The sequence below is a fragment of the Trichechus manatus genome, unplaced genomic scaffold (genome assembly GCF_000243295.1).
Source record: "Trichechus manatus latirostris isolate Lorelei unplaced genomic scaffold, TriManLat1.0 scaffold00095, whole genome shotgun sequence".
Taxonomy (NCBI): Eukaryota; Metazoa; Chordata; class Mammalia; order Sirenia; family Trichechidae; genus Trichechus; species Trichechus manatus.
The window spans coordinates 579,226-604,557 of record NW_004444031.1 but is presented as its reverse complement, the minus strand read 5'-3'; the positions used below and the strand labels follow the sequence as shown (position 1 = coordinate 604,557).

Here is a 25,332-nt window from a genome sequence, read left to right as displayed (position 1 = left end):
AGCCTATGAGCAGCCATTTAAGATACTCCACTGGTCGAACCCCTATGGGAGCAAGGAAGAATGAAGACAGCAGGACACAAGGAACAGATTACTCCAAAGGACTAATGGATCACCACTACCAAGGCCTCCACCAGACTGAGTCCAGTACAGCTAGATGGTGCCCGGCTACCACCACTGACTGCTCTGACCAGGATCACAACAGAGGATTCTGGACAGAGTTGGAGAAGGATGTAGAACAAAATTTTAACACACAAAAAAAAGGCCACTGAAGAAACCCCGAGAGTATGGCCCCCAGACACCTTTTTAGCTCAGTGGTGAAGTCACTTCCGAGGTTCACCATTCAGCGGGGGATTGGACAGCCCCATAAAACAAAACGGGACTAATGAGGCACAGCAGTCCAGGGACAAGGACTAGAAGGCAGAAGGGGACAGGAAAGCTGGTGATAGGGAACCCAAGGTTGAGTAAGGACAGTGTTGACATGTAGTGGGGTTGTTAACCATTGTCAGAGGGCAACATGTGTACTAACTGTTTAATGAGAAACTATTTTGTTCTGTAAACCTTCATCTAAAGTGAGAATAGCAGCACAACTGGAAGAACGTAATCCATGTCACTAAAGTGTGCATGTAGAAATTTCTGAAATGGTTTATCTTTGGCTATGTATATTTTCACCAAAAAAAAAAAGGTCGAGAAGGCAGTGTTGACATGTCGTGCGGTTGTTAACCAATGTCATAAAACAACATGTGTACTGACTGTTTAATGAGAAACTATTTGTTCTGTAAACCTTCACCTAAAGTACAATAAAAAAAAATTAACAAAGTCAAGAAATAATATGGATTGTGCTTCTACACTGTATTGTTATACAGAATGTTTCTATATTATTCTGACTACAGAATGAGATTTCTTCATTATGGAAGGGAAAAAAACAAACAAACTCACACTAATCTCACTGAGTGAGGAACTTATGGGTTTTCTTCTTTCCAATAATGACAGTTAAGTAAAATTACATTTCTCTCTTCACTTCAGCTGCTGGAAGCTTCATATCAAGATTTATACTTGTTCCCAACTATGTTGATTTGTTTTCCTTCTATTTCTGTCACAACAGCCCAATTTCTCATCTACTTTGAAAACTGCCTCAAGCCTTTTGTTGAAGTTTATACAACATTCTCCTCTCTCCGTTTGACAGATGCATAAATTAAGGATAAGTTTTTGTTGTTAGTTGCTGTCAAAGCAATTCTAACTCATGGCGACTCCATGTGTGTTGAGTAGAACAGCTCCATAGGGCTTTCAAGGCTGTGACCTTTCAGAAGGAAATTGCCAGGCCTGTCTTCTGAGGTGTCTGTTGGTGAGTTTCAACTACCAACCTTTCTGCTAGCGGTCGAGCACTTAACATTTCCACCACCTAGGGACCTTCTGGCTCAGAAACACTATCATTTAACTAAAGGTCAAACAGCAAGAAAGTAAAAGAACCAAGATATTCTTCAAATCTCATAATTTTTTTTAAACCTTAAGTCTGTCTAGATAAACTTTATATATGCATATGTACCTGTGAGAAATAAAACCTAAGCAGAACAAGCTTTTGGCTAAACTGGAAATTTGTCCCCTAAATTATGGCAATAAAAAATGCTACCTTATATTTCAATAGCACTAGATAATTTGTACAATGCTTTTATATAAAGCATCTTCATCTTTGTGGTTATTCAGCACTAGGCCCTGTTTCAATTTATAGATTATAAAATAGAAAGGACTTTGAGGAAGGGAAACAAAAAATCCTGGGAAGAAAAGTTAAAGCATTTGGGGGATATCTGGCTTGAAGGAAAGAAAACTCAGTGCTTTCAATTGCCAACATAAAAGATAATTATTAAGCAGGGGCTTGAAAGTGGGTTTTCACCTTCACAGGAGGCACACTGGAGGGAACAAGCTCATATGAAATTCAAATGAGATATTTAGAACATCCTAAAATCAATTTGCTAGCAAATCAGGAACCTAAAAATAAATACCAAAAACTTAAATATAAAGACATATCAAAGGTCTATAATAAATATAATTCATTGCACTAATGAACACAAACTCTGAAAAGAATATTAATTGGCCAAATGGACCTAGATTATTAGGGATAAACAGAAATATGCTGTATAACATTTGCATAGCAGAATGCTGGTAAAAGTTAATATAACCCTTGGGTAGGAGAAACATCTGCTTAAACAATGAATGTAGAGAAAGGAGACAATGTTAAAATGAATCTCTCAGTAGTCTGAATTAAAATACTTTAAAACACATTGGCAAAGATTATGGGTAATAAAGAGGGTAAACAATGAAACAACGTAGAGAATTTGCTAATGGGAAATGGTGAGAATAACAGCAACGAATCACGATCCTGAATACAAGGTTTCTAAAGAACAGCTGAAATTAAAAAGTCTCTAAACAATCTGAAGACTTAGGTAGCAGAAGAGGAATTAATAAGAATGGAAAGACAGGAGGAAAAAGATGAAGAATTTTTAAAAAAGAAAAAAAGAGTTTATGGTGTTTTAAAAAGATATATGAATTCAGCATGGATTCTGTTGCTTGATGGTAGGAAATGCTTTTATAATAATAAAAATGTACTGTAGAATCTCTGACGTTGATTATGGTTTAAAATAGACAACCATCTGGGATATACGGTATAGAAAAGGCTATGTTTGGAGAAGTGGAAACGAAAAAATATTCTCAGATCCATTTTAGTAAAAAGATTCGGTATTAAAATGTTCTGCTGCAATTATATTTTTATCAAGGTTTCCTTGCATGTTTACTAGTTTTTACTCTATATATTTAACTATCCTGTTTTTCAGACATGTAGGTAAATGAATACCGTCTCTCCTTATAAATTGTCCCATTTATCCTTATACAATGTCTCTTATTACCCCGTTAAGGTTTTTGTTTTGTTTTCAATCAAAGAGCCTACTTTGTTCAATGACTAAGTGCTCTCTTCTAATCCCCTGCCTTTAACGATCACCCATATGCTGACCATTATTATATTTAGATGCCCAGCCCTAACTCCTATCCTGAAAACCAGGCTCTGATAGCCAAATGGTTATTCAATGTCTCCTCTTAGATTTTTCTATTCTTTCTTACTGCGGCTTTGGTGAAAGTTTACACAGCAAGTTAGGTTCCCATTTAACAATATCCATACAAATTGTTTAGTGACATTAGTTACATTTATCACAATGTGTCAACATTTTCTTTCATTGTGTTCTGTTTGTTCCATTCCCAGTACTCTAGTTCCCGTGCCCCCTTATGTTCTCATCTCTGCTTTTGAGTATTTATTGACCTTTTGGCTTCATACTGATGGTTTTTAGAGCACCAGTCTTATGAGTAATATACTTTATTTTGTGTGCCACTGCTATTTCACTAAAGGTTGATCTCAGGGGATAGGCTCGGTTCTAGGTTTAAAAAGTATATCAGGGTAATAGTCTTGAACCCACCAGCTCCTCCACAGGAGAAAGATGTGGCAGTCTGCTTCTGTAAAGATTGTAATTATCCCTAAGCTCAACAGAGGCAAGGATTTTGATCCTTTTAATTACTTCCAATCTCCAGCACCTGAAACAAACTAAAAATATATATATATTGAATAAATTAATAAACATTGTCAGTTGTCTTTTTATAAATTTGCACTTTCTTGCTATTCCTTTGCAAACTTACTTTCTTATTTTAAATATATTTCATATAAACAGCATTGGTTTTTCACCCTATCAGACACTTTGCTTTTCCATTGGAGAATTCCACTCCCTCCTGTGTTTATTTTTCCTTTATAAATGTATTAGTTTTCTATTGCTGCTGCAACAAACTACCACAAACTTCACATTTAAAATAACACAAATTTATTATCTCACAGTTCAGTAGGTTAGATGTCCAGGTGTGCTTGGCTGGTTTGTCTGCTATGAGTCTCACAAGGCTAAAATCAAGGTGTTGGCTGGCCTGGGCTTTCATCTGGCGGCTCTGCGGGAGATTCTGCTTCCAAGCCAATTCACATTGTTAATAGTTCAGTTCTATGGGGTTGTTGCACTGAGGTCCTTGTTTCCTTGCTGGCTGTTGGCCTAGAGTCATTTTCAGCTTCTAGTGATGTCCTGCACCCTAGTTTGTGGTCCCCTTCATCTTCAAAGCTGGAAATGGCAGGTCTGGTCCTTGTCATAGTACAAATCTCTCTGACCTTCTCTTCTGCCTCATCCCTCCTTCTCTCATATCTGACTCCAGCCAAAATTGTCTGCTTTTAAAGGCTTATGAAATTAGATTGGGTCTCCCTGGTTAATTTAGGATAAACCATTTATTTTATGAAAGCGACTTGACAGCAACAGGGAAACTTAGTTACATCTGCAAAGTCCCTTTTGCCATAAACCAAAACAGACCCATTGCCAATGAGTCAATTTCGACTCATAGCAACCCTACAGGACAGAGTAGAACTGCCTCATAAGGTTTCCAAGGAGTGGCAGGTGGATTTGAACTGCCGACCTTATGGTTAGCAGCTGAGCTCTTAAGCACTGTGCCACCAGGGCTCCTCCTTTTGCCATAAGGTGTAACATATTCACAGGTTATAGAAATTAGTGTGTGGTTATCTTTGGGGGTCATTCTTACCACCTATTTAAATAAGTAGTAAATAACCTACAAGTGAATAAATAACTAACCCATATGTAAATAACCTACTGTTTCCTTTCCATAAGGTTGAACAATTTTCTCTTTTTCTCTGGAGTTAAGTAATTTTCGTAGAATATGCCAAGGTGTACCAGAATGGAAACTATTCATTATTGATTTTTAAGCTATCTATTTTAGCCAATGTTTCTTACCCATCAAAACAAAAAGGAGCCGGCAGTCTACAACATGACTCAGGTAGGTACAGCCTGTACTGACCCAGAGAAGACTGTACTCACTTGCCGCCATTTCCTCCTGCTGGACGGAGAGCACCCAGGAACATGTCAGGGCTTCTAACTGCAACATGTACAGCAATGATAGATCTAGATTCTTAGCAGTGGTAAGAACCAGAATTAGAAAGTAGGCCGTAGGCACCTGAGAGGTTTATGGAGTTGTTCAAGGCAAATCTCCCAGTGTACGTAATGGATGGGACTAAACAGACCCAGCAGGAGACTGACTACCATCTACCCCACCTGAGTCCCAACTTCCAACTAGATCAAACCTAGCCTATTTTACTATCATGTACATTTTTGTTAATATATACAAAATGAATATATAGATCTATAATATTCTCATTCTAGAGGGGGTAAAAACCAATATTAAAAACTAGAAAAATAACACAGGAAGTGAAAAACTATGCTGATTAAGCATATATTTCAAATAGTGAAAGAATTTAAATGAATTAAATACAGTTTTGGTTTTTTTTAAAGCTTCAGTGTTCAGTTATTTAGGAAAATACGTATCATTCATTAAAAAGGTCTCAAGATTGCCTCATAAAGACTGTTGGATCCAAGCTAGGAATCTACTAAGCTTTGCTTCCTTTCAAAATATTCTTAGGTGTTATCTTTGACACACATCCATACAAAAATAATTAGTGTTGTGTAATAGCTGAACAATTATTTACTTAGGATTGAAAATACAAACTCTCATTTTACCCTGTTAAAAAAGTCTGAATAGTCATAATTAATTTATAGTGGATTCTATAAATATAATAACAAAGGCACATTTATTACTAATCACTGTGCTTTTTAAAAGTTTCTTTAAGTGTTAACTATACATTGACTAATACAAGCTTGTCAGACTCTGGTAAAGCTTACAGGGATAACATTAATTAAAATGAAAGGAAAATATTGAGACAGTAAGCTTTTTCACTACCTGGTAAATGTCAATTTGTACAACAAAAATGTTTTCAGAGAAAAAAAGTCACATGTCAGAAGAAAATACCTTAATAAATATCCCTGTACTCCCTATGAATCCCGTTGCTGTGCACAGTTACTGGCAAAATTTAATTAGCAATGGCATTCTGTGCTGAAAGCATCTAGCACTTTAATTTCATGCCCGTAATTCAGACATTAGCATTCAAATCAGCCCACAACTTGCACTCCGGTATTTTATAGAATGAATACCAATTAAATGGTTCCAAATAACCACTTTTAAAAGCTAATACACATTGAACTTAAAATAATTTGAGGTGTTGAGATTTTATATATTCCAGTGGATTTTTTTACCCCACTGTAGAAAGAAATTTCTCACTCTCTTGGGCACTGTCCTTGTGTCTATGCAAAAAGGTTAGTGAGTCATACCTTACAAATTAAACTGCAGTCCATATACACCCCAATTTCATAATTCTTAAAAAGTGACCTGTGCCCTAATGCACAAACATGCATTTTATGTATTTCAAAATGGTAGAAAATGAACAGAATTTTCTAGAGAGAATCAGACTTTAGATCAGATGGGAAAAGCAAAAGTGAAATTTCAAGCAAAAAAAATTAAAGGAAGAAGTAGCAGAAGAACAAAGAATATTAGAAGAGGACCGGAAGACAAAAACATTACAGTATATTTTCATAAATAAATATGTATCATAAATATGTTCATAAATATTACCATGGCTTTCTTGTGTTTAAACTATCTGTATCTGAGCTCAACATAGGAAGGAGGTAATAGATTCAGTAATTTTATTACCTGTTCTGTTCTCACAAATTCTAAAATTAAATGACAAGGGAAAATTGCCAAGGCATATGTTCGGAAGTAATACACAGACAAAATTAACAGCAAAAATTAGACCCATCTGGAAGTTTCCTTTTATAAGGTATATATCTTTAATTTAGAAAAAATATTTCACAGGATATTTCTTATTAATTAAAAGGTTGTAAAAGTTTTACTACCCCATTATAGCTCTTTGGCAGAAGGAACAAATCTAGAATTTTCATAAAATTACATTTTGCCCTAGAAGTTTATGACTATAAACACTGCTTCTCATGACCGCACACCAAAGTTAACTGTGAAAAGATAGCACTTAAAAGAACATTTTCAATAAATATGATCTGAACATGCTTATTGTTATTGATAGGTACTGTCTTAGTTATCTAGTGCTGCTATAACAGAAATACCACAAGTGGGTCACTTTAACAAACAGAAATTTATTTTCTTACAGTTTAGGGGACTAGAAGTCCAAATTCAGGGCACCAGCTCTAGGGAAAATCTTTCTCTCTGTCGGCTCTAGGGGAAGGTCCTTGTCTCTTTTCAGCTTCTGTTCCTCAGTTCCTTGGTAATCTTCATGTTGTGTGGCATCTCTCTTCCCCCATCTCTGCTTGCTTGCTTGCTTGCTTCTTGTTTAATCTGTTCTTTTATATCTCAAGAGATTGATTCAAAACATACCCTACATTAATGCTTCCTCATTAACATAACAAAGAAAACCCATTCCCAAACATAGGTACTTGTTGTTTGTAGTTGCCATCCAGTCGATTTCGACTCATAGCAACCTCATGTACGACAACAAAACACTGCCTGGTCCTGCGCCATCATCACAATCGTTATACTCGAGTTCATCATTGCAGCTACTGTGACAGTCCATCTCTTTGAGGGTCTTCCTCTCTTTCGCTGACCCTCTGACTTACCAAGCATGATGTCTTCTCCAGGGACTGGTCCCTCCTGATAACATGTTCAAAGTACACGAGACAAAGTCCCGCAATCCTCGCTTCTAAGGAGCATTCTGTCTGTAATTCTTCCAAAATAGATTTGTTTGTTTTCTCCAGTCTGTGGTATATTCAATATTCTTCCCCAACACCATAATTCAAAGACATCAATTCATCTTCGGTCTTCCTTATTCATTGTCCAGCTTTCACGTGTGTATGAGGTGATTGAAAACACCATGGCTTGAGTCAAGAGCACCGTAGTCCCCAAAGGGATATCCTTGCTTTTTTTTTTTTTTTTAATATTTTATTGTACTTCAGGTGAAGGCTTACAGAACAGATAGTTTCTCATGTGACAGTAACACACATGCTGTTTTATGACATTGGTTAACAACCCCACAACATTTTAACCCTCTAAATTCTCAACTTTTTTTTTTTTTTTTTTTTTTGGTGAAAATACACATAGGGATATCCTTGCTTTTTAACACTTTAAAGAGGTCTTTTGCAGCAGATTTGCCCAATGAAATATGTCATTTGATTTCTTGACTGTTGCTTCCATAGGTGTTCATTGTGGATCCAAGTAAAATCAAATCCTTGACAACTTCAGTCTTTTCTGTGTTTATCATGATTTGGCTTATTGGTCCAGTTGTGAGGATTTTTGATTTCTTTACATTGAGGTATAATCTACAACATATATTTTTGGGGGACACAATTCAATCCATAACAGGGACCATCAATTCAGCTCCAGCTCATAGCAACTTATGTATAACAGAACAAAACGTTTCCCAGTCCTGTACTACCCTCACAATTGTTGCCATGTTTGAGCCCATTGTTATAGCCACTGTGTCAATCCATCTCATGCGTAGTTTACAATATATTTAAGTATCATCAATTGATAAGGATGTTATATTTCAATGTCATAATGTTATTGCTTATCAGTTCAGCAAATACTTGTAACATACCTAGCATGTTTCAACCAGCATGCAAGATGCTGGAGATAAAATGGTAAGAAAGACAAACTAAGTCTTTGTTCACATTTACTATAAAAGTCTAGTAAAAAAAACACTGATAATTAAAGAAGCATTATATATTTCACAAGTTTTTTGAGAGCCAAGAAAACATAAAGCTTGGGCACCTCCCATAACTCAACTAGCCTTCAATACAGCTTTGTAGAGGAGCTACAATCTAAAAGTTGAGACGTAAAGGGTAAGTAGGAGAGAGGGAGGTGGGGCAGCTGGACTTTAAAACAAAAAAATATGAGAATACTTTTTGTACAAAGGAAAATTACACAAATCATATTTAACGTGATCATTACATTTTGCATTTTTGCATTTTGTGTTAATTTTTGTGGTCCCTTTTTACTTTCTTTGATGTTTTATGACTTTGCTTTTTTGGTTCATTTTCAAAAACTATACATATCTGTTATGAAAATCAAAATCATAAAGGACAGTATAATGAGTAAAGTTTAAAAATCATGATATATCCATATATAATCACTTGATATCATCTCATCTACATCTCTATACTAAAAAACCCGTTGCCATTGAGTTGTTTTTGACTCATAGCAACCCTATAGGACAGAGTAGAACTGCCCCGTAGGGTTTCCAAGGAGTGGCTGGTGGATTCGAACTGCAGACCTTTTGGTTAGTAGTTGAGTTCTTAACCTTTTGGTTAGCAGCCAAGCTTTTAACCACTATGCCACCAGGGTTTCTACATCTCTACAGATACACAGAAATATGAAAGATAGATGGATGAACAGGTAAATGAAAATAATCTCACCAAATTGAGATAGTTTGAATGAGGTAATTTAGTCAAATATATTTTATGTATATTTTGCTTAAAATTTAAACAAGATAAAGATTTAAAAACTTTCTAAATTTAAGATAAATTTTCCATACAAAAGGGTAATAATGAGTAAAAGATTCATCTATAGTTAATCGAACAGTATTTTTTAAAAATTAAGAGATTGTCATCTTAATGTCTTTTATTACAATATAATTGTACTTGAAATAGTAATTTAAAAATTCACAATAATAAAGATATGAGGAAATTATAATTATATTTGATTTATTTTGATCATGTTTATATATCTAGGTTAATGACTTCTAGGATATCATGCAAATAATACTGTAATTGTTAAGCACATGAGCTCTGGAACCAATTTGCCTAGGTTCAAATCTTAGCTCTGCTTCTAACTGAGGACCTTGGACAAATTATTTCACCACTTCATGTCTCAGTTTCTTGTCTGTAAAATGAGGATAATAATAATACCTACCACAGAAAGTTGTTGTAAAAAATTAAACAATTTCTTGTGCATGAAACACACAGAAAAAATGCCTGGCAAATAAGGTAAACATTAAATAAGTATTAGCTATTATTCTTATTATGGCAGTTAAGATATCTTTGGAAATTGAGCACTCATGTCTATTTCTACAATAAAACTGATTTATATCTTACTTCAATCTTCCTTCTTTCCTTAATTTTGCTTTATTTCTTAGTTGGTTAGATTTTATCAAAGAGTAATTTCTCAAGAAGGTCTCATCTGTGTCATACTCCTTAAATGTGCTCATTTTTGAAAACACCAGTTGATTGCTCTTATACTTGTATGACAGTCTTGGCTGGAATAAAATTGAGTCACAGAGTCTTTCTCTCACGGCTTCATAGACTTTTTCCACTGTGACCTGAACAACACTCAGGCCAGACTGAGTTTTTCCCCTTAGAATTAACTGACTTGTTTCTTTGGGCCTTCATGCTCAAGGATTTGTTCTTCACCCTTGACAATCTTCAGTAACTTCTCCAGGATGCATCTTGTTGCCAATCTTACTGTATTATTATTATTTTCCTTTGAACACTGAGGCTATTTGGTTACCAGTTTTAGATTTTATTTCAGTGAATATTGTTTCTATTATGACTTGAGCACTTCTTTTTCTTTAAAAAAAATATTTAGGCCCTCTGTTTCAAGAGGCCATGGGAGAAAGATGTGGCAATCTGCTTCCATGAAGATTTACATGCAGCTTTGGAAACCTATGGGGCAGTTCCACTCTGTCCTATAGGGTTGCTATGAGTCAGAATGGATGACAGTGCATTTGGGGTTTTTTTTCAAGAGGAGCCATTATATGTATTTTGGATTTCCTTTGTCTGTATTATTTATCACCCTTTCAAACACAGGAGTGGTGACAGATAAAATAAGCCTAATCGGTCCATAGCTATAATCCCATGTTATTTCCAACTTCCTCCTTCCAAATTTATTGCATTCTCCAGCCTATACCATATACCCCTTAGGCCCATGTGGCTTCTATAAAGCCCACTAGAAGTCATTAGTTCTCTACTGGTGCTAATATGATACTTTTAGCTTCCCCTCATTCCTTCACTCTACCTTGTAAGTGGCAGTCTCCTCTGGCTAGGAATCTGAGGCAAAGAAAATAAAAATACATTGTCTCTACCTCTGCCTGGATAAACTTTCTGCTGTACTTCCTCTGACAAAATGCAGTGTGAAAAAGGGTTCTCCAGGAACGGAGACAGTATGTTGCTATTGTTTATACCGCTGTTTCTCATATATATATCTATATTTGATTTATTTTGATTATGTTTATATATCTAGGTTAATGACTTCTAGGACATCATGCAAATAATATTATAATTGTTAAGCACATGAGCTCTCTCTCTCTCTCTCTCTATATATATATATATATTCATATTCTAATATGTGGAGTACATCCTTAAGAATATGTGACAGCATATTTTCTAAGTTATTGTATGTCTGACTGCAAAAACGGCATGAGGGCAATGTCTAACCTCCTCCAACTTCACAACGGGAAAGGAGAACCAAGATTAACAGCCCCAGGCTGATTCCTACAATGCAGTGGTCAGACCCTCCTCCTCTCTGGGCCATCTTTACTAATTCTGACACCAACTGTCCCTCAGACAGCACTCTCTACTTCTCTGCTGGGTTCCATAATTCATTGCAATGGCCACACAGAACTCACAGAGCATACTCACAATCATGGGGTTTATTAGGGAAGTAACAGTTACAATTCAGGCTCAGGAACACTCAGGATACAGTGCTTCTATCAGGACATCCTCTTCCCAGCCGTGCTCTCAGGCATGCCTCTCCCTGGCCCTAAGTCTCTGCCCAAAAATACTCAGCCTTCTCTCTCTGTGGACCAGGAAGCCTACCACACCATCTCCTGCTGTCAGGTCTATCCTGCTGTTCTCTCCTTCCTTGGTGATGGTGGGTTCTTCCTTACTGCTCTGGAATTGGCTCTCTTTTAAGGTAAAACTGACCAATCCCCTTGGTAGGCCACAATTACCATATCATACAATCACCTGGGTGGGAGTTACAAGACCATGGCTAGAAAGGCCACACACAAAAATAATTAATCGGACCACACTGACAATAACTATACACTACCCTCATAATTCAGTGATGGTATGGTTTGATGGAAACCCTGGTAGCATAGTGGTTAACAGCTATGGCTGCTAACCAGCAGGTCAGCAGTTCGAATCCACCAGGCGCTCCTTGGAAACCATATGGGGCAGTTCTACTCTATCTTTTAGGGTTGCTATGAGTTGGAATCAACTCGACAGCAACAGGTTTGGTGTTATGGTTTGATAGAATTTGAGGTTCCAAATCAAGTTTCCTTAGAAACTTGTGGATGGTGCTCCATTATTTCTACCAACTATTAGTTCAGATGAGAATACAGATATCAGATTGATCCTTCTTCCTTTCTAGGTAATTTCTTTATTTCTTCCTAATGTTTTGGGATAAACTATAGTAGAAGAGCAGGCCTTTAAAAAAGATCTAATCAGCTGTTCCTTTTTTAAAATTCCTTAACTATTTCGTGCCTCAGTTTCTTTCATCTATAAAATTAAGATAACAGAATTTACATTATAGGGTTGTTATGAAGATTAAATTATTTAATACATTTAAAGTGCTCAGAAAAGAGCCTGACACTTAAAATGTTAGCTGTTATTATCAGTATTGCATGTTTGAAAATAACTATATATTGTTGTAATTATTCAAAAATAATTTGTTTTGGTATAGAATTTTAGTTCACAACCATGTTTCATGAAGAGTTTTATTAATAATTACATGATTATTATTTAGTTATGTTAAATAACCATAGTTCCCTTCTCCCAAACGTGAGTTCACCTTACCTGTCTAGTCAACTATCTAAAACCTGCCGGCCCACATATGCAAAAATTAGTTGGGACAAATAATTTTCTATTTATTTTAGTATAATTAAACCTGGAGGCTGTTAGCAATTGGCTAGGTCTTCAGAAAAATTCACTTGCTATCATTCATTTATAATATTAGGAAAACAAATCTGACAAAATAAAACTTTGAATCAAATACCATGATTGTTATAAATACTGCCATTATACCATATTGTAGTACTTCTTCCAAACTACAGTACATATCTTCTCATTGTCTACTCTAAAGTGTCTGCCTTAATAGTTGAATTAGTAAATAGAGTTCAAGAACTTAAGCATTTGGTATCCAAATAAATATTAAAGATGCACAAGAAAATTTCAAATACTTTTGAACTGAGTTTGTTAATAATGCTTAGGTGATCACATTTTAAACAATAAATAAATGAGTTTAATCTTCTCTGAAATAAGACTGAGGAAGGGAATTGTATTTTTTTACATTGGACTAAAACAAATACCCATTAAATAATACAACTCTTTAGTTATAGCTCTGTTAGCAGCCGTGGCACTTAACCACTATGCCACCAGGGTTTCCGATGAAGGAATAGAAAAATATGTATACTTGCATATTAATTTAAACATAAAATAAAAGCTTTAAAAAATATGTACGAAATATGTTCATCAGTGCAAAATTTAAGAAACCAAATGCATTAGAAATTACACTACTTATTATTGGTTAGAATAAGTTGATAATTAAGCTAAAGTCATGCACTTAATTCCCGGATCTAGCAGTTTACTCTGTTTTGTTTCAGAGCCATGGGCTGAATCACAAATTCCAGCTGTCTTGCAAATATGCATTACTGAGGAAGAAGGGTACACAGCCAACATGTGGATGTATTAGCCTGATTCCATTACAATGACAGGAAAAACAATTCTGAGCACATTCCCTACTGAGAATAGGTCAGCAGCTTAATTTTTATTTCAGTTTGACGCTGTGTATAATCTCTCTGGTAGACAGATGCTTAATGATACTTCTTTGTAATGTTAATAATAGTGAAGAAATTTTAAACCTATATAGAGGCCTTCTAAAAAGACTATTGGTAAGATTCTGAGATTCTGGAAAAGCACAGTCATTTTATCAAATATTAGTTCCTGAATCTTTGGGGCTTAAATGACAATGAATTTATCAATAGTTCTAACTTGGAAATACCTCGATAGTTTTGTTCTATGACATAATGTAACTACAATTACTTATGACTAACCTTGCCACAGTATAAAAAAGGCATCTGAGATATCCTTATTTATAAGAAAGGTAGGAAAAATAATGGTAATTTTAAATATTCAGAGAGTGGGGCTGGAAATGATGAGTCGTTATTCACAGGAAATACCCTAAATAGCCTTAAGTATAATTTTTACTTTTTAATCTTTAAAAAGTCTTTTCTGCCCAGTAGAAGGGAGAGGGTTGACATGTCGTGGGGTTGTTAACCAATGTCATAAAACAGTATGTGTACTGATTGTTTAATGAGAAACTATTTGTTCTGTAAACCTTCACCCGAAATAAATCAAAAAAAAAGGAAAAAAAAAGTCTTTTCCCTGTCTGTGGCCTAGAATCATTCTCCTATGTTCTATACCTGTGGTTTCTACTTGTCACCTTATTTTAAGGTCAAATAAGGAAAACTGCTCTAGGCAAACTGCGATAAAAAACATAGGTATGCTGTGATGCTCTGTTCAGAAAATTGAAAGAATTAAATGTGTCCAGAGATTAAGAGAATGAAAAGACAACCCATAGACTGGGAGAAAATACTTGTAAAACACTTGTCTGATAAAGAACTTGTATCCAAAATGTATAAAGAACTCTTAAAACTCAACAATAAGAAAACAAACAACCCACTAAAAAGTGGACAAAAAATCTAAACACCACCTATCAAAAGAAGATATACAGACGGCAAATAAGCATATGAAAATATGCTGAACATCATATGTCATAAGGGATTTGCAAATTACAACAATGAGATGCACTACACACCTACTGTGTTGTTGTTGTTAGGTGCTATTGAGTCACTTCTGACTCATAGCAACCCTATGTACAACTGAACTAAACACTGCCTGGTCCTGCACCATCCTCACGATCCTTGTTATGCTTGAGCCCATTGTTTCAGCCACTGGGTCAATCTATCACGTTGAGGGTCTTCCTCTTTTTTATGACCGTCTATTTTACCAAGCATGATGTCCTTCTCCATGAACTGGTCCTTGTAATAAATGTTCAAAATATGTGAGATGAAGTCTCGTCTTCCTCACCTTTAAGGAGCATTCTGGTTGTACTTCTTCCAAGACAGATTTGTTCCTTCTTTTGGTAGTCCATGGTATATTCAATACTCTTTGCCAACACCATAATTCAAAGGCACCAATTCTTCTTCAGTCTTCCTTATTCATTGCCCAGCTTTCGATGAGGCAACTGAAAACACCATGGCTTGGGTCAGGAACACTTTAAAGTGACATCGTTGCTTTTTAACATGTTGAAGAAGTCTTTTGAAGTAGATTTGCCCAATGTAATGTGCCTTTTGATTTCTTGACTGCTGTTTCCATGGGCACTGATTGTGAATACAAGTAAAACGAAATCCTTGACAACTTCAGTCTTTTCTCTGTTTATCATGATGTTGTTTATTGGTCCAGTTGTGAAGACTTTTGTTTCCTTTATATGGAGGTGTAATCCATACTGAAGGCTGTAGTCTCTGATCTTCATTAGTAAGTGCTTCAAGTCCTCTTCACTTTCAGCAAGCACAGCTGAGTCATTTGAATATTGCAGATTGTTAATGTGTCTTCCTCCAATTCTGATGCCCCATTCTTCTTCACAGAGTCCAGCTTCTCAGATTATTTGTTCAGCATACAGATTGAAGAAGTATGGTGAAAGGATACAACCCTGATGCACACCTTTCCTGACTTTACCACACAGTATCCCCTTGTTCTGTTCGAACTGCCTCTCGGTCTATGTACAAGTTCTTTATGAGCACACTTAAGTGTTCTGGAATTCCCATTCTTGGCAATGTTATCCAAAATTTGGTATGATCCACACAGTTAAATGCCTTTGCATAGTCAATAAAACACACGTAATCATCTTTCTCGTATTCTCTGCTTTCGGCCAGGATCCATCTGACCTCAGCAATGATATCCCTGGTTCCATGTCCTCTCCTGAATCTGGCTTGAATTCCCACCAGTTCCCTGTTGATGTACTGCTGCAACCACTTTTGAATGATCTTCAGCGAAATTTTACTTGTGTGTGATATTAATGATGTTGTTTGATAATTTCTGCATTCTGTTGCATCAGCTTTCTTTAGAATGGGTACAAATATGGATCTCTTCCAGTCAGTTGGCCAAGTAGCTGTCTTCCAAATTTCTTGGCATAGGCAAATGAGCACTTCCAATGCTGCATCTGTTTGCTAAAACATCTCAGTGGTCTTCTGTCAATTCTAGGAGCCTTGTTTTTCACCAATGCCTTCAGTGTAGCTTGTACCTCTTCTTTCAGTACCATTGGTTATTGACCATATGCTGTCTCCTGAAATGACTGAACATCTAACCATTCTTTTTGGTGACTCTGTGTATTCCTTCCATTTGCTTTTGATGTTTCCTGCATCGATCAGTATTTTGCCCATAGAATCCTTCAATATTGCACTCAAGGCTTGAGTTTTTTCTTGAGTTCTTTCAGCTTGAAAAATGCTGAGCATGTTCCTCCCTTTTGGTTTTGTAACTCAAGGTCTTTGCACATGTCATTACAGTACTTTACTTTGTCTTCTCCAGCAGCCCTTTGAAATCTTCTGTTTAGCTCTTTACTTCATCATTTCTTCCATTCGCTTTAGCTACCAGATATTCAAGAGCAAGTTTCAGAGTCTCTTCTGACATCCATTTTGGTCTTTTCTTTCTTTCCTGTCTTTTTAAAGACCTCTTGCTTTCTTCATGTATTAGAATGGCTAAAATCCAAACAACTGACAACACCAAATGCTGGTGAGAGTGTGGAATGACAGAATCTCTCATACGTTGCTGGTGAGAATGAAAAATGGTGTGACTACTTTGGAAGACAGTATGGCAGCCTATTACAAAGCTAAACATAGGCTTATCATACAATCCAGAATCATACTCCTAAGTGTCTACATAAATAAGTTGAAAACTTATGTGCATACAAAAATTTGGACACAATTGTTTATAACAGCTTTATTCATAACTGCCAAAATTGGAAGCAACTAAATGTCCTTCAGTTGGTGAATGGATTAAAAAAAAAAAAAAAAAAAAGATGGTACACTGATATTCAGTGACAAAAAGAAATGGTATATTACTCAGAGATAAAAAAGAAATGGGCTATCAAGCTACAAAAAGCTATAGAGGAACCTTAAATGCATATTACTAAGTGAAAGAACCCAGTCTGAAAAAGCACTGAATGATTCTAACTATATGACTTTCTGGAAAAGACTTAACTATAGAAAATCAAAACCAAATCTGCCATCAAATCAATTCTGATTTATAGCGACTCTACAGGACACAGTTAACACTGCCCCGTAAGGTTTCCAAGGAGTGACTGGTGGATTCGAACTGCCAATCTTTTGGTTAGCAGCCAAGATCTTTAACCACTGCACCACCAGGAAAAAATCAGTGGTTGCCAAAGGTTTAGAGGGCAGATGTTGGCACAAAAAGGTGAAGCACAGGATATTTTAAGGGAAGTGAAACTATTCTGCATGACACTGCAATGGTGGATACATGACATTTTGCATTTGTTTAAACCCATAAATCTGTACAACACCAAGAGCGAACCCTACTATAAACCACTGACTTTAGTTAATAATAATGTGTCAGTATCAGTTTATCAATTGTAACAAATGTACCTCAGTAATGCAAGATGTTAATAAGTGGAGAAACTGTACTGGGGGAGAGGAGGTATATGGAAAATTTCTGTACTTTCTGAATAATTTTTCTGAAAAACTAAAACTCCTCTATAAAATTAACTATATTGCCAAAAAATAAATAACATACCCAGAGAGATACTATCATTATCTTTAACCTAACAAGGATAACTAGAGAAAACAAGTATTAGAAATACGTAGGAAATGCAGAAAACCTGAGTAGATTACAGTTGAGAAAGATATTTTCCCATATTTCCTGTTAAATATATATTTTAGGCATAGATGTTCAGTTCTATAGTATTATTAGTAGATTATGATCATGCTTAGATATTTTGCCATGAATTAGCTTCTTTGGACTTATCTGAGTATTTAATCATCCTATATAAAAAGGGCATTGCAAAAAAGAAACACTAAAGTTTTTTGGAGTATTCATGCCATATGTCAGATCCTTTGCTGAAGGCTCTGTAAAAAATAGCTAATTTAATCCTCATAAAAAGAAAGGCCTATAAGGCGATTAATAGTATCCTAATTTAGTAGAGTGGAAAATAAGGCTAGATAAATTAAGTTGACTAAGGGCTCCAAGCAAGTATAGTCTTGAATTTTAAACAACTGTTGTACAGATGAACTTTTGCAATTAATCAGTGGCTGAGACTTCTTATTGTTCCTCAGTATCCAGATTTTCTCTTTTCCACGGTAGCACAATATTTGACGGGTTATATTGCTATCCAGCTAAACAACATTTTTTCAGGCCTCCTTGAAGCTCTCATAAACTCATTGCCAATGAGTCAATTCTGACTCATAGAGACCCTATAAGGCAGAATAGAACTGCCCATAGGATTTCCAAGGAGCAGCTGGTGGATTCAAACTGTCGACCTTTTGGTCAGCAGCCTGAGCTCTTAACCTGTGCCCCCAGGGTTCCAACCCTATGTGTGAATATAGAACCAAAATCTAGTCAATGAGTACGAGTCTAAATTATACATGCAACTTCTGGGTTGTACATTAAAAAGAAGGGCCATACCTTCTCTGTTTTATTGCCCTTTCTATAGGCTGGTGTTACGATGCAATGGCAGGACTAGCACAGCCATCTTGAGCTATGAGATGAGAACCATATTTTGAGAATGGCAGAAAAATAAAATATAAGAAAACTTATTCCCCAACATTATCAAGCTGGTGTACTAGTTTTGGACAGATTATCTAGACTTTTATGAACAAAAGAACAACATCATATTTTACTAATAAGTATTTTTCTTGGTTGATAACTACTCTCTTGACTGCAATTTCAAATAAGACTTATTCTACTTTATTATGATTATCAGTATTCACGAAGTCATTTTGCTTGTAATGCTAGAGAAGAATATCCAAAAAATCCAAATTTAGTTCATTCATTCTAGATTATTATAATTTAAAAGCATAATAAGGTAAATATTAATGCATATGTGATTAAAGCAATAGTATTTTATGTAGCTAAAGCATAACTCTGTAATACTTGCACCTTAAGAGGCAGACTCATATCTACGTATTGGTCACAGCTGAAATCATTAGATAACATATGTCAAAACTATCACTGAAATAGCTACCACTCACTCATACACACATCACCACCACCACCAACAGCAACTATAACCGCAAGTAAAACATTCATGATTCAAAAGATGAATACATTATATAGTGGAAATTTCACGTAGATCACAAAAACCTCTTATGTACTGTTTCATCCTTTGGTATAAGAAGGTAGCAAAATTTACCCAGTTGCTATCTTTGGAAATAAAAACTACCCCCAAAAATAGATGTCCTAGGCAGAAAACAGGAGCAAACAGAGATCCCAACAAAGATGATCAAGTATCGTGATGAGGATGCCTCCTGAGCAAAAGTACTGAAGTGTTATCATGTAAAAAATAAAACAACTGTCGTTATTTTGGCATCAACATTTCAAATACTTTTTTACCAAATATCATTTAAAAGAATCCCGCAATATATTTAGAAATCACTAGTTTTGTTTTTTGTAATTTTCCTTTCAGCCATGGAAAAATTAACATGTGCATACATATATAAAAATCTTTAAGTACTTTTCCTTAAGTAAGATGAGAAAACTCCTTAATCAAATAATGACATTTTATGAAAATTAAGGGGAGTCATTACTGTTAGTATTTCATACTTATGCTGTATAAACCATAAAAACAATTCCTGAAGAGTTAAAAAAAATCTAAAAAATAGTATGCTATTGTGTCAATTTTACAGGGACATTTTATATTCAAAGGTATCATGCCAAGTAGTTGTCATACCTACATATCTATATTTTCACACATATATATAGTACATATTAATATATTTCTATCTCATTCTGTTGTACTAGTGTATGTGTGCATTCCTCCTATTTAGTACTTTCTAATTAGCTTTTTTCTTTCTCACTAGGGTCAAATCCAGGTCAGAGCATAATTACATAGAATATATGAGACTCCTGCCAAAAAGACATATTAATCTACCTCATTTTCTGATTTTCACATTTCTGTTTCTGTATTTAAGGGCCTGCATGAATCTATATGTGCCGTGCACCATTTCACATTGGATTGTTCTGTAATTGTGAAAGTGTGGCCTTCCAAAAGTGGAAATAACTGTTTCTAGAATAAAGCAAAGTGCCAGGCCCTGCCTCGCACTGTCAAGCAGTCTGCCCCTGCTTTCCACCTGATCACGCACTAAACATCATGTACATGAGGCAAAGACAGAGACGGTGATGGGCAATGACAGTTTTTTCAAAAGTGTTTATGCTCTGAAGATTGTAGAGACTCGAGGACACCTCCATGTCAGTGGCTTGATGGAGAAATTCTTGTTTTGACAACTGTGACATGCAGTACAAGTTCTTGCGATTTTGCTGTTTATAGTGTTTCGGGGAAATGTCAGAGCTGCAATAAATATCAATACCAAATAACATATGTGCTTTCTTGTTTTTCTCTGTAGGCTAAAAGAAAGACTTTATTTCTGTGGGTTATTGGTTATATTTTCTGGTAAATATTATGCTATTTCATTTTAGCCAACTATTAATTAAGTTTTTTTATATTGTTTTCTTTAGAAACTATAATTAAAGAAAACAGAGTAAAAATGCTGATATGCACAATCTTACCAGGTGAAGATAAGACACAGTAATGTAGATATTAAAATCAAAACTTGATTAAACATTGCAGACTGTGTACGCTGAATGGCTCTGTGTAGATCATTCTAAAACAATACAGAAAAAAGCATATTATAAATTTTGATAAATAGTAAATATGCATGAGTTTAAAATACACTTTAACTATTCTGTGCCTAGTCAATACACATACTCTAACACAGTTGCTTATTTATATTCTGGCTTAGGTCTACAAATAACCATACAATTCATATTCCAAAGGTAATACTATGGAAAGATCACAGAAACCCTAGATATCATTTTACATGCCTTGTAAACATTTGGAAAGATGTTGCATTAAACTCCCCCCAAATCCTCCATGAGTAACATAATCTATTATGGAAAATTCTCATTTGAAAAGATCAGAAAATAATATATTACAAAGAAGGAGGATGTAACAGCTGAGTGAAACTAAGATCAAATCTCATTTTCTGAATCATAAAAATAACAGAAATTATTGCAGGCAATTTCAAGCAAAAATTGGAAAATTAAGAAACCAATGAACAAATTTTTTAAAGGTTTGATTTCATCAATATTAAAATAAATGTGAATTTAAGATACTTTGCACATTTCCAACAAGTTGACAATAAAAAAAAAAATTATAATACCCAGTGGAGTTTAGTTTGCAAATAATGAGCACTAAATTATGGTACTGGTCATGTAATTTGTTGTAAATTTTTGGAAGGCAATTAGGTAATATAGGTTAAAATTCAGAAATATGTTTCCTATTTTCTTCATTCATTTATTCATTCAGTAAGTATTTACCAAAAACAATTTTTTTAAACGAACCACATGAAAATTATCAGATGGGAACAAGCATTTATGTATGTTCATCTTTAGTACAAAATGATAATACTCATTATATGAAATAATGAATGTTAATTACTATTAAAATATGCAGTGATACAAAAATGGTTAAATAAATTGATCATATCTATATAATAGACTTAGAAGTATCCATTAAAAGTGATCTCAAGAGGAATATTTACTAATATAGAAATATGTCTACTACATACTGCCATACGAAAAAAATTCCAATTATAAAATGGAAGAAATAAAATAAGACCATGTCTGAAATGTGTGTGTTTATGTATAGAAAATATTGGAAGTATATAAATATATTACTAGTGTTTAGTTTTTGTGGTAGATTTATGGATGTTTATAATTTTGGGCTTTATACTTTTCTGTTCATCTTCAATTTTCTATAGTAAGAATTTAATAGTTTTAAAATCAGTATAGCATAAATAACTTTACCAATATAAATCTCCATGAGCATTATTTTTTTATTCCTCCACCACACATTTAACCAGAACTGTTATGAAAACAAATAACTAAACTGATTGATCAGGATTTCACCTCTCATCCCTTAATTTTTTCTGGCAGAAGTGTTAGTGAGCAGAAAAACAGATAAAAGTTTAGCAACCAGAAAGAGGAAGAGAAGCAAAATAAAAAAAAATAAAATAGGCATGAATCTGAAATGAGTATTGCAAAACATTACCTTTAATCTCAGTGATTGACTAATGGTCCCTTTCTTGGTTATTTTTTTCCAACAACTAATGATATGGTAATAGGCAAAGAGTCTTCCCCCATCCCTGGTGTATTTTTCTTCATTAGCAATTTCAATCATCTATATTTAGTGAAACAAGTGTTTCTTTTGAGCAATCAACAGCCCAGTGTCTCTGCAAACCATTCCATAGGCCACATACCTCCATCCTTTGTCCATGCACTTTCATGAGACTCCCAGTGGTTACTTGATGTGAATGTTTAGAAATATTCACCTACTATGAACACCCAGGAGCCCTGGCTGCACAGTGGTTGAGAGCTTGGCTGCTAACCAAAAGGCTGGCAGTTTGAATTCACCAATCACTCCTTGGGAACTCTATGGGGCAGTTCTACTCTGTCCTACAGAGTCGCCATGAGTTGGAATCTATTCGACGGCAATGGGTTTGGTTTTTTTGTTATGAATACTCAAATATTTTCCAAATACTTCTTTTGGCCAAACCTTGGATCATAATGTCTGTTTAAAAGCCATTAAAAAAAAAAAAAACAAGTTTATCTCCCAACAAATTTTAGTTTTCTATGTAGCTAGGCTTAAGGAACCCTGGTGGTGCAGTGGTTAAAGTAATGGACTGCTAACCGAAAGGCTGGCATTCGAAACCACCAGCGGCTATGCAGGAGAAAGACGTGGCAGCCTGCATCCAGAAGAGATTTACAGCTTTGGAAATCCTATGGGATCACTATGAGTCAGAATCAACTCAACGGTAGTGGGTTTGCTTTTGGTTTGTTAAGCAGCTAGGTTTAGTTTTTAATATCTCTATATTGTAATCTATCATGTTGTTTTAAAATAAAACCTAAAATAAATTTACATGTAAAAAATTAAAAAGTAGAGTATGGCTAATTACTATGTAAATCACTTGTTTAAAATAAAAATGTGATTAGATGGCTTTATTAGTGCATGCTAAACAAAACAAAAAGGGAATAAAATTAATAATTCTGTGCCCTTACTATGTTAATGTCGGAGACAATACTATACAGGTATAGATCATACATGTTTGTGTGCATGTGTATATGTGTGAGTGTGTAATTTAATTCTCAGAGAAAGCCTATAATAGAGGCACTTTTATTTATTTTTTGCCAAAGAAGAAATGAACAGAGAAGTTAAATCATCTGTCAGAGTGCCAAGCATGCAGTGGACTGAATGCATGAACAGCAAATGTCTTATAGCTAGTTTATAAGTATTGAAGCCTGTGGTAAATGTATTTTGGTCATAGACATAAACTAGTCCTTCCAAACAGGGTCAATCTTGGGCAAAATACAACCATGGGGCAGCTCTCGGTTCTGCATCTCTCACTCTACCTTCTGTTTCTCTTTCCCCCTCCTACTATCCCACTCACTCCTACCCCAACCAAATCTAAAAAGATGGCTTTAAAAGAGGGACTTCCAGCTCCAACACAGGTCCACACGCAACCCTACAAATTTACATGGAATATGAAACTACTACAGTTAAGGGCAGATTGACAACATCTCCTCCCCAAATCTTTAAAACCAGGGATCCCATTATAATCCACAGAGTGCACTGGACATGAAGTTTATTTGTATTCTGAAGCTTGGCTACCTAGTTGGACTCATACGAATAGCAATTAGGTTTTGGTGTGCTGACATTTAGAAAATCTGAACCATTTTTGTTCAACGGATCATAGGGCTTCATAAAGGTAGGTACTTGGCAATGTGGGCGTTTTACAAGTTTTCATTCTCATTGGGATATAAACCAACAGTTGGCTTATGCATTCATATTACATATTACTTATATTTGATAGTATTTTACAAAAAAATCATTTTATGGACATTTAAATAAAACTAATTATTTATGAAGATACTAAATTACCTCCAAATAAGTTTAAAAATGAAGCATTTGGAAATTTAATTATAATTAAATAAGTTCCAATAATATAATTATACATTTTACAGGAGAAAACAGAATGTGAAAGTACAAGACTAAGACTCCAAATCACCATCTCTCTTTATTTGATATGAACACTGAAAGTAAGAAGGAAATAAAGGGGTTTTAAAAGTATTTTTGTTTTAACACTTCACTTTAATACTCACAATCATATTTTCCAAGGCATGTTTGGCAAGCCAACAATTTAGAAAGACTGGCACAAACAGATTCCTCAAAGAAGGCCAGAATATCTGCAAAACAAATCAAAACTAAAACTTTTCTCTCAAAGCAAGAAATTATATCCAGTAGATCAAAAAGAAATAAACAAAAAAGTCATTACAGAAATGAAAACATATGGCAAATATTTTATACTCATTATTAACGCAATAGAAGGAATAGATAGGATCTTTTCATTCATTGTCTAAGTCTTTCTTAGGAAAATTTCTTACTGTAAAAGCATAAAGAAATTAAGTTCTCACTAGATGTCAGCTATATGTAAGTATGCTAATTCTATTGTAAAGCTTTTAGTGTGACCACATATCACAGATATAGGCTGATTCTTTCCTGCAAAGGAAGGTGAAAAGTAGGAACAAGGAGAGAAAATTCTGCCCTTTTGATACATGACCACTTCTTAGTATCTTTGGATTCAACCATTTTAAGTGACATGGAGGATCTATGTTCAATTGGAATTATATTTAGTTTGCCTCATCATTTAATCTAGTTCCAGTTGCTCCTCTAAGTAAATTACTCAAATTAAAACAATTGTCAGAAATGAGCAACAACTTCAAATATCTACTTATTTTCATAATCTTACAAACAAAACTCAAAGTTTTAGAAATTATAATCCTAACAACAGACATTATTAAAACTCTATCAAATTAGACTAAACTCTAATTTACAAATAGGAAAATGCTGGTTATATATTTATGGAACCAAAGTTGAACAAAGATCATGGTGGCATAGTTATTACACAGAACTTTAAGAAAGAAGACATTAAAAAAAAAAAAAAAAAAAGTTGAGTATTTAGAGGGTTAAAATGTTGTGGGGTTGTTAACCAATGTCATAAAACAGCATGTGTGTTACTGTTACATGAGAAACTATCTGTTCTGTAAGCCTTCA

At 34.8% G+C, this 25,332-nt stretch overlaps 1 protein-coding gene across 3 annotated transcripts in view; it reads right to left on the bottom strand.

Moving 5' to 3' along the window:
- Positions 1-25,332, bottom strand: part of KCNT2 (potassium sodium-activated channel subfamily T member 2) — a 476,589-nt gene that overhangs the window by 285,451 nt on the left and 165,806 nt on the right. For all 3 annotated transcript variants that reach the window (XM_004382548.3, XM_004382549.3, XM_004382547.3), the window contains exons 7-8: positions 24,381-24,464; positions 20,730-20,824 (exon numbers count right to left, since the gene is read on the bottom strand). In XM_004382548.3, the coding sequence (XP_004382605.1) occupies positions 20,730-20,824; positions 24,381-24,464 (179 nt within the window). The remainder of the gene's footprint in view (positions 1-20,729; positions 20,825-24,380; positions 24,465-25,332) is intronic.